We start from the raw sequence: 13,697 nt of genomic DNA, 5'->3' as shown, positions 1-13,697 counted from the left end.
TTCTACATTTTTAAATAGACTGATTTCAATTACAGAGTATAAAGCATACAGGGCTCACTTTATTTTCAGAACAAGTATTTGCACTATAGAAAAAACAAGAATATAGAAACAAAAACAAATAGAAACAGTTAATACAAGTGCTGCAGTTCAACCTCTTTCATAAAAGTCATACTTACAAACACAGAACTACGTACAACCCCCAAGCCACCGCATTTGAACGTAAAACAATATAAAACTTTGCAGCCTAAAGCCTGCTTAGCCCTAGTTCTCTATCAACCACTCGGACAAACAAGTTTGGTGACAATTCAGAGGAGATACTGTTGCCGCCTTCTTGTTCACAAGACCATGTGAAAGTGAGAAAAGGTGTTCGTTCACACGGCAGTGTTACAGTGGTGCTTCAAGATATTTACACGCCAGATGCACTACAGATTCGTGCGCCCCTTCATGCTTCAAACCACCGTTTCAGAGGACATGCATCCATGCTGATGATGGGCTTTATTCGATAATGATCCCAAGCAGATGGACCAACAAGGGTTCAATTTCATTTTGAGTCAGATGCCACCAGCAGAAGGTTCATTTTGGTTTTTGGTGGTTCAGGTTCTGTAGTTTGTGCATCACAGTGTTACTTTTGTTCTGAAAACAAGCGTTCTGAAAGCATGCTCCACAGCTCATTGCTCTCAGATTCCATGGGGCAGTTCAGGTTCTGACGCCTCAGATCGAGCGCTCTAGCTAGTTTTAGAAATCTCACTTCGGTACTTTTTTGAGTTTTGTCAAATCGGCAGCAAGTGTTCTTAAAATGAACAACATGCTGGATCATCATCTGAGCCAGCTACAGAAAGCAAGTCCTCCGGAATGATGGTCAAAGCATAAAGGGGCACAGAATTGTAGAATCGTAGGGCTGTGGAAGAGACCCACGGAGGTCACTGAGTCCAGCCCCCTGCCCAAAGCAGGATCAGTCCCAACTAAATCATCCCAGCCAGGACTTTGTCAAACCAGGACTTAAAAATCCCTACAGATGGAGAATCTACCACCTCTCTAGGTAACATGTTCCAGTACTTCACCACCCTCCTGGTGAAACAGGTTTTCCTAATACCCAACCCAGACCTCCTTCACTGTAACTTGACACCATGGCCCAGTACTGAGACCAGCCTCTCTCCAGCTTCTTTGGAAACTCGCTTTCAGAAAGTTGAACACTGCTATCAAATCGCCCCTCAGTCTTCTCTTCTGCTAGTTTGCTATTTAGTTTAATAAGCCCAAATCCCTCATCCTGCCCTTGTAGGACATGTGCTCGAGCCCCCTAATCATTTTGGTTGCCCTACGCTGCACCCTCTTCAATGCATCAACATCTTTTCTATACTGGGTGGCGGTGGGGGGGAAGGGTGTGGCTAGAACTGTATACAATATTCCAGATAGACTAACAGAAAAGTTTAGAGCATGAGCTTTCGTGAGTAAACTCACTTCTTCAGATGCTGCTACAGATCCAGACTAACACAGCTACCCCTCTGATACTTGACAATATTCCAGATGTGGTCTCACCAGTGCCCAAGAAAGAGGAACAACAACTTCTTTAGATCTGCTGGAAATGCTCATCGTAATACACCCCCATATGCCATTAGCCTTCTTGGCTACAAGGGCACACTGTTGACTCATACTCAGTTTCTCATCCACCACAATCCTCACGTCCTGTTCTGCTACTTAGCCAGCTGGTCCCCAGCTTGCAACAAGGCTTGGGATTCTTCTGTCCCAAGTGCAGGACTCTGCATTGTCTTTGTTGAACCTCATATCAAGATTTCTTTTGGCCCAATCCCCCAATTTGTCTAGGTCAGCATTTCCCAAACTAATTTGGCCACAGACCACTTGTGGGCTTGGAATATATTGATGAAACACATACATGCTGGACCAGGGGGAGGGGTTGGGCAGGAGGTTCATACCAAAAAACTGCTGCACATAATGCTCAAAAGTTTATTTAACAGTGTTGATACCTGGCACATAAATACCTTGCTAGACCAGCTACAAAAAAGTATTACATAAATGCCTGTTCTAACTCTCTGGTAATAATGCAACATACTTCTAAATTTACATTATCTCCTACAAATTATAACCAAACTTGTCTGTCTTAGCAACGGGCTTATCAGAAGTAGGACTGAGTGGACTCATAGGCTCTAAAGATTTAGATTATTTTGGCTTTGGGTGTAATTATGTTACCAAAAAAACCCCAAAAACCTACACTTGTAAGTTACACTTTCATGATAAAACAAGGAGTCCTGGGGGACCTTAAGGACTGACGCATAATTTGGGCATAAGGGTTTGTGGGTAAAACCCACTTCATCAAATGCAGAGTCTGCACAGTGTGGCTAACTGACAGCCTTAACTCAAACCCACCTCTCCTTATTAGAGATCAGGCTAAGGTCTGATACGGGGGCAGATCACTTAAAAGCTGTCCAGTGCAGGGTTAAAATACCAAGGAGCAGATGTTAAGAACCTTAGTGGAGGGCAGGGTTCCCTCTAAACTTTTCTACCCATGGGTGGAATAAATGTTATGTGCATGAAGACACATGTTATGTGCATGAAGACACCTGAATCTCACCAGAGTGGCCACACAAGCACTCAGTTTACAGGGAACACTGGTGGAGGGGGCAACTCATACTTACCCAAGTACATAATCAGTCCCCTGAGATCCACAAGGTATTCTATATCTGGAATGAAGAAACTGTGGGCTTTTGTCATGTGGGCCACATTTTTCATGAGGGAGCTTGAATGGTGATGACAAAACAAGCAGTCTGTGGGTGGTACTGCGCCAGCAGCAGTTTTCTGTTTCTCATCTTCATTCCCTGCAGCTTCCATCTGCTCATCTTCAGAGTCTCCAACTTCATCAGAATCTACATCTTCCCAGCCTTTCAATGCAAGTTAAAACACTAAGTTTGCTTACATTATGCTTCTTTTCTTAGAAAAAAGATAATCTGTATACTTCAGCACAGAAGATGCTTACAACACCACTAATAAATTATAAACAGATTCAAAATGCTTTGTGTTCTAATTACTATACAGAAAACAAACTAAACAAGTGATCTTATACCGCTATCAATAAAAGTAACTTACAAAGAAATGATGCAATCTCAAGACAAAATTCAAAACTGCTCATGTAAGATTCACCACATCTAAGAATTTAGTTACAATCTTATCTAATATGAAAACAGAAGCAACATTATTATATCATGTAATATTAAAACAAAGCAACACAATTCTGTCATAAATGAGGATTTTGATTTCTAACGCTAACTTAGCAGTATGAGCAGAAAAGTTATAAAATTAAAGAATTTTTTCAAAGGTGCATCTTTATGACAAAAGAAAAAGTTAGTTATAAGAGTTCTCAAAGTTATTCATTAAGTAATTGAAGCTATGCAACTGCTTGGTCACTTGCCCTGCTTCCTGTCATGGTTTTCTCTCCCCAGATATTCATACAAGATTTCCCACATTGCTCTGTCAATACACCTCAAGTTTCACAAGGGATGTTGAGAGTTGGGGTAGGGGCATCAAGATAATTTCCCATGACAATTAGTCATCTAAAAGTACCAAAAACAATGCCACCTCAGAAGCCTGAGTTGATATCCACTAAGAAACAGACAAAAAACTCATTTCATGGAAGCCATGGAAGAAGTCTCAAATAAAGAAGTTACTCACCTTATGCAGTAACAACTATTCTTCAAGGTGTGACCCCTTCCCCTGTGGGTGCTCCACTGTTGGTGACTACAGAGCAGTATTCTGTGAGGATGGTGGGTCTCAGAGTTACCGCTGAGCAGCAGAAGATAGTACCTCTGTACCCACTGCTGTATCAGTTTCTCCTTGAGGCACGATAGCATAATGTCTACGAAAGGAATGGCCGGATGACCATGTGGCCACCCAGTAAGGTCCTTCCGGGGGACACTGTTCAAGAAGGCAGTGAATGCTGCAGTGGCACAAGTGGAGTATGCTCTAGGTGGAACTGGTAAGTATTTGTTCCAAAAGAGAGTAGCAATGTGGTACACAGGCTACTATCAACCTGGAAATGTGCTGTGTTGAAATAGGAGTGCCACTGGAATGGTTTGTAAAGAATGAAAAAAAGACATGGAGATTTACAGAACTGCCGCATTCTACCAACGTAAAAGGCTAGAGCTTGCTGAGCGTGTAAGTTCTGTGGGATGCATAAGGCCAGAACACAGGCAGGACCCTGGGATCCTTAGTATTGAAGGAGGCACTGATTTTAGGCATGATGAATGCCGTCCTACAGCTACTTTGTCTTTTGTGAATGTAGTATACAGCAGGCCCCACCTCACTAATCCTCCTCACAGAGGTGATGGCCACCAAGAACCCCACCTTCATAGTTAGGAGGGGGAACAGGCAAGTGGCCATAAGGTCAAAGAGAGGCCTCATGAAACAATCCAGGACTAGATCCAGCTCCCAGGAAGGTGCTGGGTTCCCGTGAGGGGAATAAAGGTTGTGGAGACCTTTGAGGAATCTCTTTGTGATTGGGTGGGCGAACACAGATGCTCCATCGATGTACTCGTGGAGTGCTGTGATCAAGTGTAAGTGAAACTTGATGGATGAGATGGATAGGCCCCCGTTCTTCAGAAGGTGTAGATCCTCTCACCCTAGGCTGAGGGGACCTGTACAGGGGTCAATCTGTGACCACTGCACCAGGATGTGAACCGTTTCTGTTTGTGTAGGCAGATTTTTCAAGTGGACGGCCTCCTATTATGAAGGACAGTTCTTATTTGCTGTGAACATTGAGATTCAGCACCCAGGAACCACAAAGACGCCAGGTGTGAATGCACAGGGTGTGAAGGTTGGGGTGAAACAGTTTGCTCCTGTTTTGAGCTAGAAGGTCGACTTGAGGTGGTAAGGGGAGAGGTGGCTCAACTGACATGTGCTGAAGGTATGGAACCAGATCTGTTAGGGCGTGGCTTGAGTAATTAATAGCCCTATTGTGGTCCAATCAAATTTCCCCTGGGGATCTTGGGGATTAGTGGCACTGGGGGGAAATGTGTAGAGTAGAGATTTGTTCCAGACAATTAGGAAGGCATTGCCAGGGATCCCTCGCCCAGTGCTGCTCAAGAGCAAAACTGGTGACACTTGGAACCGTCTCTGTTTTTTTTAAAAAAAAAACAAAAAACAAACACCTATTGCTGCATTGCCCCATAAGTGGAAGGTAGATTCCATAACCCTTGGGTGTAGCGCCCATTCATGATCTGTGGTAAAACTGTGATTCAAAGTACCTGCCATGACATTGTTGACTCCGTGTAGGTCTGATGCCTTGAGGACAACCCCAGGTCAGATGCGCCAGTTCCAAAGACGGATAGCTTCCACACAGAGGGATCAAGAATGAGCACCACCCTGCCTGTTTATGTAGAACATAGTTGTGTTGTCTATTAGGATCCGTACAGTGCAGTTCATAATGGCAGGAACAAAGTGTCTGCATGTATTTCTGATAGCTTAAGGTTGATGTGTAACAGTTTCATGCTTTGACCATCTTCCCTGAACTTTGCGTTATTGCATGTGAGCTCCCCATCCTACCAGTGAGGCGGCTGTAGTAATTCGTACTGATGGCTTGGGCTGCAGGAACGTCATCAGATATCTCCATTATTGCATCATCAATAGGGAGAGCAATCTTCCCTTGAGAGGATGGAAGACTATTCTAACACTCAAGATTGTTTCTCTTTTGCTGCCTGGAGTTGAACCTTCTGGCTAGTGGTTACTCTTAAAAAGTTCTTGGAACTGTTTTGGGTGATGTGTGGAATGTGATGCTTCTGGTGTCACAGCCTCAATAAGGGGTGAAGATGAATTGTCCATGAATGCCTGCCTTTCTTGTGTAAGACTATCACCACCTCAGATTTGACCCCCTTCTTCCTCCTCCAAGTCTACCAATGTTGGAAGGGTATGGGCCAGAGAAGGTAGGTGAGCTCCTAGGCGAGACAGATGTGCTCCTGGGATGGCATCTGCAGGGCTCCCAAGAATCCCATGATGCCCACCAGAGAGGGCTGGGGGAGTACCAATGAGGACAGAGAGGTCTTTCATTATAATGGTGAATGGATGAAATTTAGTTGGTGATGAGTGCTGTGAAGAAAACACACTGCCTTGATCACATTCAGCAACTGCAGGGTTTCTCTTTGGCAGTGGGGGTCCTATGTTACACAAGGCTGGACCTACTGAGTCACCTAACCATGGGGGGAGCTACCAATGGGGGAGGAGAGCTCATTTGCAAGCTGTTATCTTCAGTTGTCAATCTCTTCGCACCCTGTATTTCTGCAGGGCTTTGATCATGTCATGTTGTTTGAGCCTCTGCTGGAAAGGGCTTCCCTGCTAACGGCTGCAAAAGAGGCGGGGTGCTGAGGATCTGCAGAGCCATCTAGGGAGCAGTTTCACGCTTCCCCTCGGCCCCAAATGCCCCATGACTGGTTTGTGCAGTGCCGTGGTCTGCAACACAGCTCCTCTGGTGCTGCTGACTCCAAGTTGGTGGGGGTTGCATCAACAGCAGTGTCCGATAAGGATTTTGCTGTTGGCTTCCGGAGTGCATGCAACACGCCCCTGGTGATCAGCCTGGGGGACGGCCTTGTAGGGAGTGATCTGGCAGGCAAGACTGTTGCTGTGTGCTGCTAGTGGGGCAATGGTGACATGGACCTGTGATTTATGTCTCCATGTTACATAGTTAATTCAGGCTGGTCCGAGGGCTGCAGCTCTCTTTCAAACATGATCATATGGACCCAGGTTCCATGATCCTTCCTGGCTCTGACCAGGAGGTTGCTCCAATCATCACATTTTTGAGGGGCATATGCCTCACCCAAACATCTTATGCAGGAATCATGGCGTCTGACGCTGGCATGCGTTCCTTACATTGTAAGCACTTTTAAAATCCTGTGGGCTGAGCACGGCCTGGTGCCTTGTTTTGTCTATACTTTAAAAAAGAAAAACCTCTGGTTGTGTCTACACGACGAGATAAATTTGAATTAAAGGCAGTTAGCTCGATATTATCATGTAACTGTCTTCACTGTAAATACCATTAGCCTGGTTTCAGGAACATTAATATCAATATCAATATATCGGTGGTACCTGAAGCTCAACAGTTCGATTAAAGGCCAGTGTGGGAATACTGCATCTTAAAATTGAATTTATTAGCCTCCAGCGGTGTCCTATATGTAACCCACAATGCCCTTCAGTGCTCTGCTCTCCATCTGCGCAGGAATTAGGTAACAGGAAGACTGTGAATTTCAAATCAGGACCAGGAAGCCTGGGGCTGTGGGGTCATGTTTGTATGAGGGCCTCAGAAATGTCTCTCTCTCTTTGCTATTAATGCTGTGAGTGTATCTACCCATAACAAATAGCCCCAGAAGAGTTCATGGTTCTGTCTCTATACTTAGTTTTTTTTTTCCTGTGCTGCCCAGTGTCAGCTGCTGCCCTGTCATACCACACGGCAGCGGGGCTGGGGGGGAGGGGGGGCGGGCAGTGCTTGTGTAAGAGACCAAGAAACTGTGCAGCATTTGCATTTGCTCACATTCCCTCCCCGCCCCACCATGTCTTTCCCGTGCTCAGCCATATCACATGTGTAGTCCCCAATCCAGTAAAAGGACGTGCTGCCCTTCGCTGCTGACCATGCTGCCAGGCAGTGCCCTGTCTTAGTTTGCATACGATTAGGGCTCCAACGGAAGAAAAGAATTTCCCAGACTTGCAGCTGCTGGGGAGAACTCTCCCACAGACCTAAGATTTTTGGTGGCTTGCTGCCACCTGGGGGAACTACTTCAACTGGCCCGCTACCAAAAATATTTCTGTGGCTTTTCTGTAACTGAGGGAGAAGTCTGCCCCCAGAGCTACGATATTCAAGGTCTTGCTACTGCTGGGAGGGTGGGGGCGGAGAAAGTCTCCCTAAGCAGCTAAGATTTTCAACCAGCTCTGCAGCCACAGACTACAGGCACACACCCACCACGCCGTCAAAAATAGTTTCAGGGGTTTGCTGCCCATTGCAGACACCTAAAGCTTTTTGCAAAATCTGGGCTATTTCAGTTATAAAATCTTTTTCCTAAACTTTCCTATCCTCTCTTCATGCTTTGACACTCTCCCCAACCAAAAAAACAGGGGGAGAACAGTGGGTGGAAGGCCCATGGCAATTCCTGTTTCAATTATAAGTTCAGTGTATGAGATTTCATGGGCATTGCCCATGTTGGCAATATCTGTGTAGTGAAGAGGAAAGACAAAAATCTTTTTTCCCCCCTACACTTTTCTGTTCTCTTGCTTCTAACTTTACACCCCTTCATGAAGGAAAGAGTACAGGGTGGAGGGCCAGTCAAGAACGCAGACAGTGCACAGAAGCTGTATAATGGATTGGGAAGCCAAATACCCTCCCCTCAGCAACTGTCTTTTTTCAGAAACTATCATCAACTCTTTCTTCGAGCTTTTCATTGTCCCTGTGTTATTTTCAGAGATTGGATACAATCATGGTAGCAGGGACAGTCAGTGGATAGCCAGTGGAGAAAACACACACTTGCTGATTTTTATGAAATCCTTGATTAGTCTGTAACAGACTAAAGAGATTTCTGTTAAACTTTCCCATCTTTATTGATGCCCTACTCTTCCTTCCTTCCAACAGGAAAAATGGGCATTTGCTCAACACAAGACGGGAATGAGGGACGAGGATGTTAAAGATAAGTAAACATACACAGAATGCTACGGGGAGGAGGGAACTGTGGGATAGGTTCCCACAATGCACTACTGCAACAGTCAGTGTTTGCCAATTGAGTGTGGCAGCAATAAATTGACTTTGTGAGGCGCATGTGGGGAGGTGAGGATCGTCAAAAATCAAATTTATCAATTCCAGAGCTACGAAAATTGATATTAATAAATTTGATTTTATCTTGTAATGTAGACACAGCCCTGTTGAGGGAATGAGGAAAATTAAGCAGTCACTGCTGAGAAAGTAGCTGGAACAGAGCGTTCTTCCCCTTTGCTTAGTAGCAGAGAGATAGCCGTGTTAGTCTATATTCTATCAAAACAAAAGGGCAGTCCAGTAGCACTTTAAAAACAAACAAAATAATTTATTAGGTGGTGAGCTTTAGTGGGACAGACCCACTTCTTCAGACACATTTCCCTTTCCTGTTTTTCTCTTTGAAGTCATATCAATTGAGGGCAATAGCCCATAAGGGTAAGCAATTAAGCAGCAAGTAAGTGGGAAGAAACAACCCCGAGGCAAGAGAGATGAGAACTCTGTCTGAGACCTAGGGCGTCTGAAGCGGAACTGAAGGCCGGGCGGGGGCGTGTGTGTGTCAGACTGCCATGCCAGGCACCAACTGTCACCAGCACAAGGCGCCTCCTGCACCTGTGCAGATGAACTGTCAACTGCTATGGAACACTCCTAACTGCAGCTCCGGGGATCACCTGTCACCAACAGTTGAACACCCACAGGATACGACCCAAAGAAGAACCGTAATTTCCAACTTAGCTGGGTTTCAAACCAGTAACCTGGTAACATTACTGTAGAATATTAGTTTCTAGCTTTAGAAGCCTGAAACTCACAATCCTCTTATTTTTGTTTGCAGTCCTGCTGTACCTGCACTGGTGTCTCTCGGATATCCTGACTCTTGTCCTCTTTTATTCTCTAATCCTTTCACCACACACAGTGAATAAACACGACCGAGTTGATCAAAAATTTAGAGGTCAGAATGTTCAGAAGCCTCCTGAGAAAGTGTTACAAATTACATACGCATTAATGCTGAAGAGTTTCATGTTGGTTTCTTTGTTAAAAACTTTATAAAACCGAGCATAGAAACATGGGCTTACTGTACAAGAGTTAGTGATGTATCTAATATCTAACACACAGACATCTACTTCCAAGGACATCAGTGCAATTACTTCAGCATAAAATCAGCTGTAACAGAAAGGAGCGCAGTTCCCTGGGCTGCTTTTGAGGGACATGATAGCAGTATTTATGAAAGAAAACATGTAATCTCTATTCTTGGTAACTAGAAAATTTCAGTTCACCTTCAACGAGGGGGAAAAGTGACAAGTGAGGTAACTGGCCGCTAAACTTTGCTACAATTTAAGTCTCTCTTCTTCCTGTATGGCAATTTTTTTTGTTGGTGAGAACCTCCTCTACGTGAGTCTGATTAGAAAAAAAAGCCATGGAATTGTTAGGAATGCTTTTTCCTGCCTGCAAAAGTTTTATTTATTTTTTTTTAAATTATAACATGGGGCTTCTTCCAAAAACCAGCCACCACCACCATTTTACCACCTTCCTTGTTTTCTTACCTTCTTCCGTATCCTCATCCCCTGCATCCTGCTTTGCCAGCTTCTTTGCCTGCTCTTCAAACCACTGTAGCCTAGGAGGTTTTTCCTGTCGCTCTCTGCTCTGTGACAAATCACCTCCAGCAGATGGTGGAGAGCTGCTTGCATCTGTTGGGAGCAATGGTACCTTCTTTGGAGACAAGGATGGCTGGGCCCTGATGGCGTGCTGAATAGCTGTATTCATTGCATCTTTGTTTAGACTCTCCTGGCCCAGACCTTTTTCCACGTTCTTCTCATTTAAGGTTGCCACCTTCTTGTTAATAGCCTGGACAGCTTTTTTTTCAAGTTCTAGATGTTTCTTTGACTTCAGGTGGTTCTCATAGGCATTGAAAGTAGAGAACCTCTTGCTGCAAGCTGTGCAGTAGGTGGCAGTGCCTTTGTTCTGTTCCTCAGTCACTGCTCTCTGTGCCAAGACCCTCTCTTGGAAATTCTCAGCAGTGACAGGTGGCATATCAGCAACTTTCCGTTTTAGATTGTATCTATGCCAATCTGTTTTGTAGTGGGCACGCTGTATGTCAGCATCCTTAAAAGCCACACGGCAAGTGATGCAGGTATAAGATGCCATTGCTGAGAAGTAAAGAAAGACAACAAGTCAAAAGGAAGTGATCATAATATGGCAGGAGGGGGAAACATGAAAAACAAGCCAGTAAATTATTATCCATCAGAACCTATTTAATTTAGAGAGAAAAAAAAAAAAGTCACTCGCTCTTCATTGAAAGACATCTATGTCCTCTCAACTAACTGCCTGAGCAGCTGAACATCTGATGCAATCATGGTGCAAGTGTGTTAGTAAGTTCCTGAAATGCTGGTGATCATTAGACATTGGAAGGGATGAAACAGATATAAGGTTAGTCACAATATCAAAGATAAATGTATTATTTGTATTATCGTAGCATCTAGAAGCTCTCATCATGAAAAAGAACCCAATTATACTAGGCCAAGTATACATGCAAAGCAAAATGATGGTCTATGACCCAAGATGATGTATTATATGTACAAATACTTTCCACTTTTTATCAAAAAATAAAATCCTGAAATTTCTAGTAAGCAGGATGCAAGAGACTGAGACAGCTTTCAGTTTGTTTTCAGAACTTTGAGTCCAATCAATGACACTTTTTAACCTCTAGAATCAGTTTTCCCTTTTCATACATGACAATTTCCTAAACTGCAATAGGGAGTGTTAAACAGGAAATCGTAACTGTAACATAAAAATTATCAAAGAACGTGTTTTACTGCATGATTGCAAAGCACACAGCATAATGATGAGATCCACCTAATGAAGAGATGGAAGAGCATCTTTGCGGGTAGGCTTGCAAACCTAGTGAGGATGCCTTTAAATTAGATTCATCAGAGGATGGTGAAACAAGCTCTGAGGTAAGTGGGGAAGGAGGAAGGAACAACAAAGGAGGACCCCTGGTTCGAAAGGAGAAAGTAGGCCAATCAGCTAACTATTTAAGATGTTTGGACACAAATGTAAAAAGCCTGGGAAGGAGGGAGGGGAGAAAAAAGGAAGAATTAGAGGCCCCGGCATAGTCAAAGTAGTATGGGGTGATTAGAATAACAGAGACTTGGCTGGATGACTCGTATCACTGGACCACTGTCATGGAAGGGTATAAACTGTTCAGGAAGGACAGGCAGGGGAGAAAAGGAGGAGGAGTTGCAATTTATGCAAGAGAACAATATGATTACTTAGACTTCCAGTATATGGAGGGAGAAAAGACAGTTGAGTATATTTGGGTTAAGCTTAGAAGCAGAAGCAACAGAGGTGATGTTGTGTTTGGCGTCTGCTATAGGCCACCAGATCATGTAGATGAGGAAGATGAGGATTTCTTCAGATAATTAAAAGAAGCGTCAAAATCACAGGCCTTGCTTCTCATGGGAGACTTTAACCACCCAGACATTTGTTGGGAGACCAGTACAGCAGCAGCACAAAAAATCCAGGAAGTTTTTGGAGAATGTTAGGGATAGCTAAAAAAGCAGTCAAGTAGCACTTAAGTGGGTCTGTCCCACAAAAGCTTGCCACCTAATAAGTTTTTTTTTGGTTAGTCTTTAAAGTGCTACTTGACTGCTTTTTTGTTTTGACAGTATACAGACTAACACGGCTTTCTCTCTTTTACTATTCCTGCTACAAGTGCTGAAGGAACTCATCAGGGGCTGTGGCAGCTTGACCTGTTGCTTACAAACAGAGAAGAAATAGTAGGAGAAATAGAAGTGGGTGGCAACCTCGGCTGCAGTGATTGTGAGATAGTAGATTTCATGATTCTGACAAAATGAAGAAGAGTGAGCAGTAAAATACAGACCCTTATTTCAGAAGAGAGGACTTTGACTCCCTCACAGAACTGATGGTCAGGATCCCCTAGGAAGCTAATATGAAGGGGAAAGGAGTTCAGGACAATTGGCAGTGTTTTAAAGAGGTCTTATGGAAGGCACAAGAACAAACCATCCCAATGTGCAGTAAGAAAAACAAATATGGTAGGTAACTAGCTTGGCTTAACAGGGAAATTCCTTGGTGATCTTAAACTCAGAAAGGATGCGTAGAGGAAGTGGAAACTTGGATAGATGACTACGGAGGAGTATAAATATATGGCTGGATAATGCCGGGGCATAATCAGGAAAGCAAACGCACAGCTGGAATTGCAGCTAACAAGGAACGTGAAGGGCAGCAAGAATAGTTTCTACAGGCATGTTAACAATAAGAGGGCTACCAGGGAGGCTATGGGGTCATTACTGGATGAGAGAAGTAATCTGTTGACAGATGCTGTGGGAAAGGCTGAAGTACTCAATGCTTTTTTTTGCCTCAGTTTTCATGGACAAGGTCAGCTCACCGTCTACAGCACAAGGCAAAGCAGTATGGGAAGGAGGTGGGCAGCTTTCTGTAGGGAAAGAACAAGTTAAGAGCTATTTAGAAAAGCTAGACACACAAATCCCTGACTCTGGATTTAATGCATCCAAGGGTACCGAGGAAATTGGCTATAATATTTGAAAACTCATGGAAATCAGGAGAGATCCCAGATGATTGGAAAAAGGCAAATGGAGTGCTCATGTTTAAAAACGAAAGAAGGGCAATCCAGGGAACTACAGCTAGGTCAGCCTCACCTCAGTCCCTGGAAAAAAATCACGGAGAGGATCCTCAAGGAATCCATTTTGAAGCACTTGGAAGAGGGGAAAGTGATCAAGAGTAGACAACATGGATTCACCAAGGGTAAGTCCTGCCTAACCAACCTGATTAGCTTCTATGAGGAGGTAACTGGCTCTGTGGACACGGGGAAGTCAGTGGATAAAAGTTACAGAACACTAGAACTGAAAGGAACCTCAGGAGGTCATTGAGTCCAGTTCCCAGACCTCTTGGCAGGATCAAACACCATCTAGACCATGGTTTCCTAAACTGGGGG

The 13,697-nt window shown here is 44.1% G+C and overlaps 1 protein-coding gene across 1 annotated transcript in view; it reads right to left on the bottom strand.

Annotated features, from left to right (window-relative positions):
- The window catches only part of ZNF622 (zinc finger protein 622), a 35,358-nt gene that overhangs the window by 16,846 nt on the left and 4,815 nt on the right, over positions 1-13,697 (bottom strand). Inside the window, exons 2-3 of the mRNA XM_074987826.1 lie at positions 10,270-10,872; positions 2,652-2,894 (exon numbers count right to left, since the gene is read on the bottom strand). Of these exons, the coding sequence (XP_074843927.1) occupies positions 2,652-2,894; positions 10,270-10,870 (844 nt within the window). The 5' untranslated portion in view covers positions 10,871-10,872. The remainder of the gene's footprint in view (positions 1-2,651; positions 2,895-10,269; positions 10,873-13,697) is intronic.

Source organism: Carettochelys insculpta, chromosome 2 (assembly GCF_033958435.1).
Source record: "Carettochelys insculpta isolate YL-2023 chromosome 2, ASM3395843v1, whole genome shotgun sequence".
Taxonomy (NCBI): Eukaryota; Metazoa; Chordata; order Testudines; family Carettochelyidae; genus Carettochelys; species Carettochelys insculpta.
The sequence above is the reverse complement of the archived record's forward strand: the minus strand, read 5'-3'. Positions and strand labels throughout refer to the sequence as shown.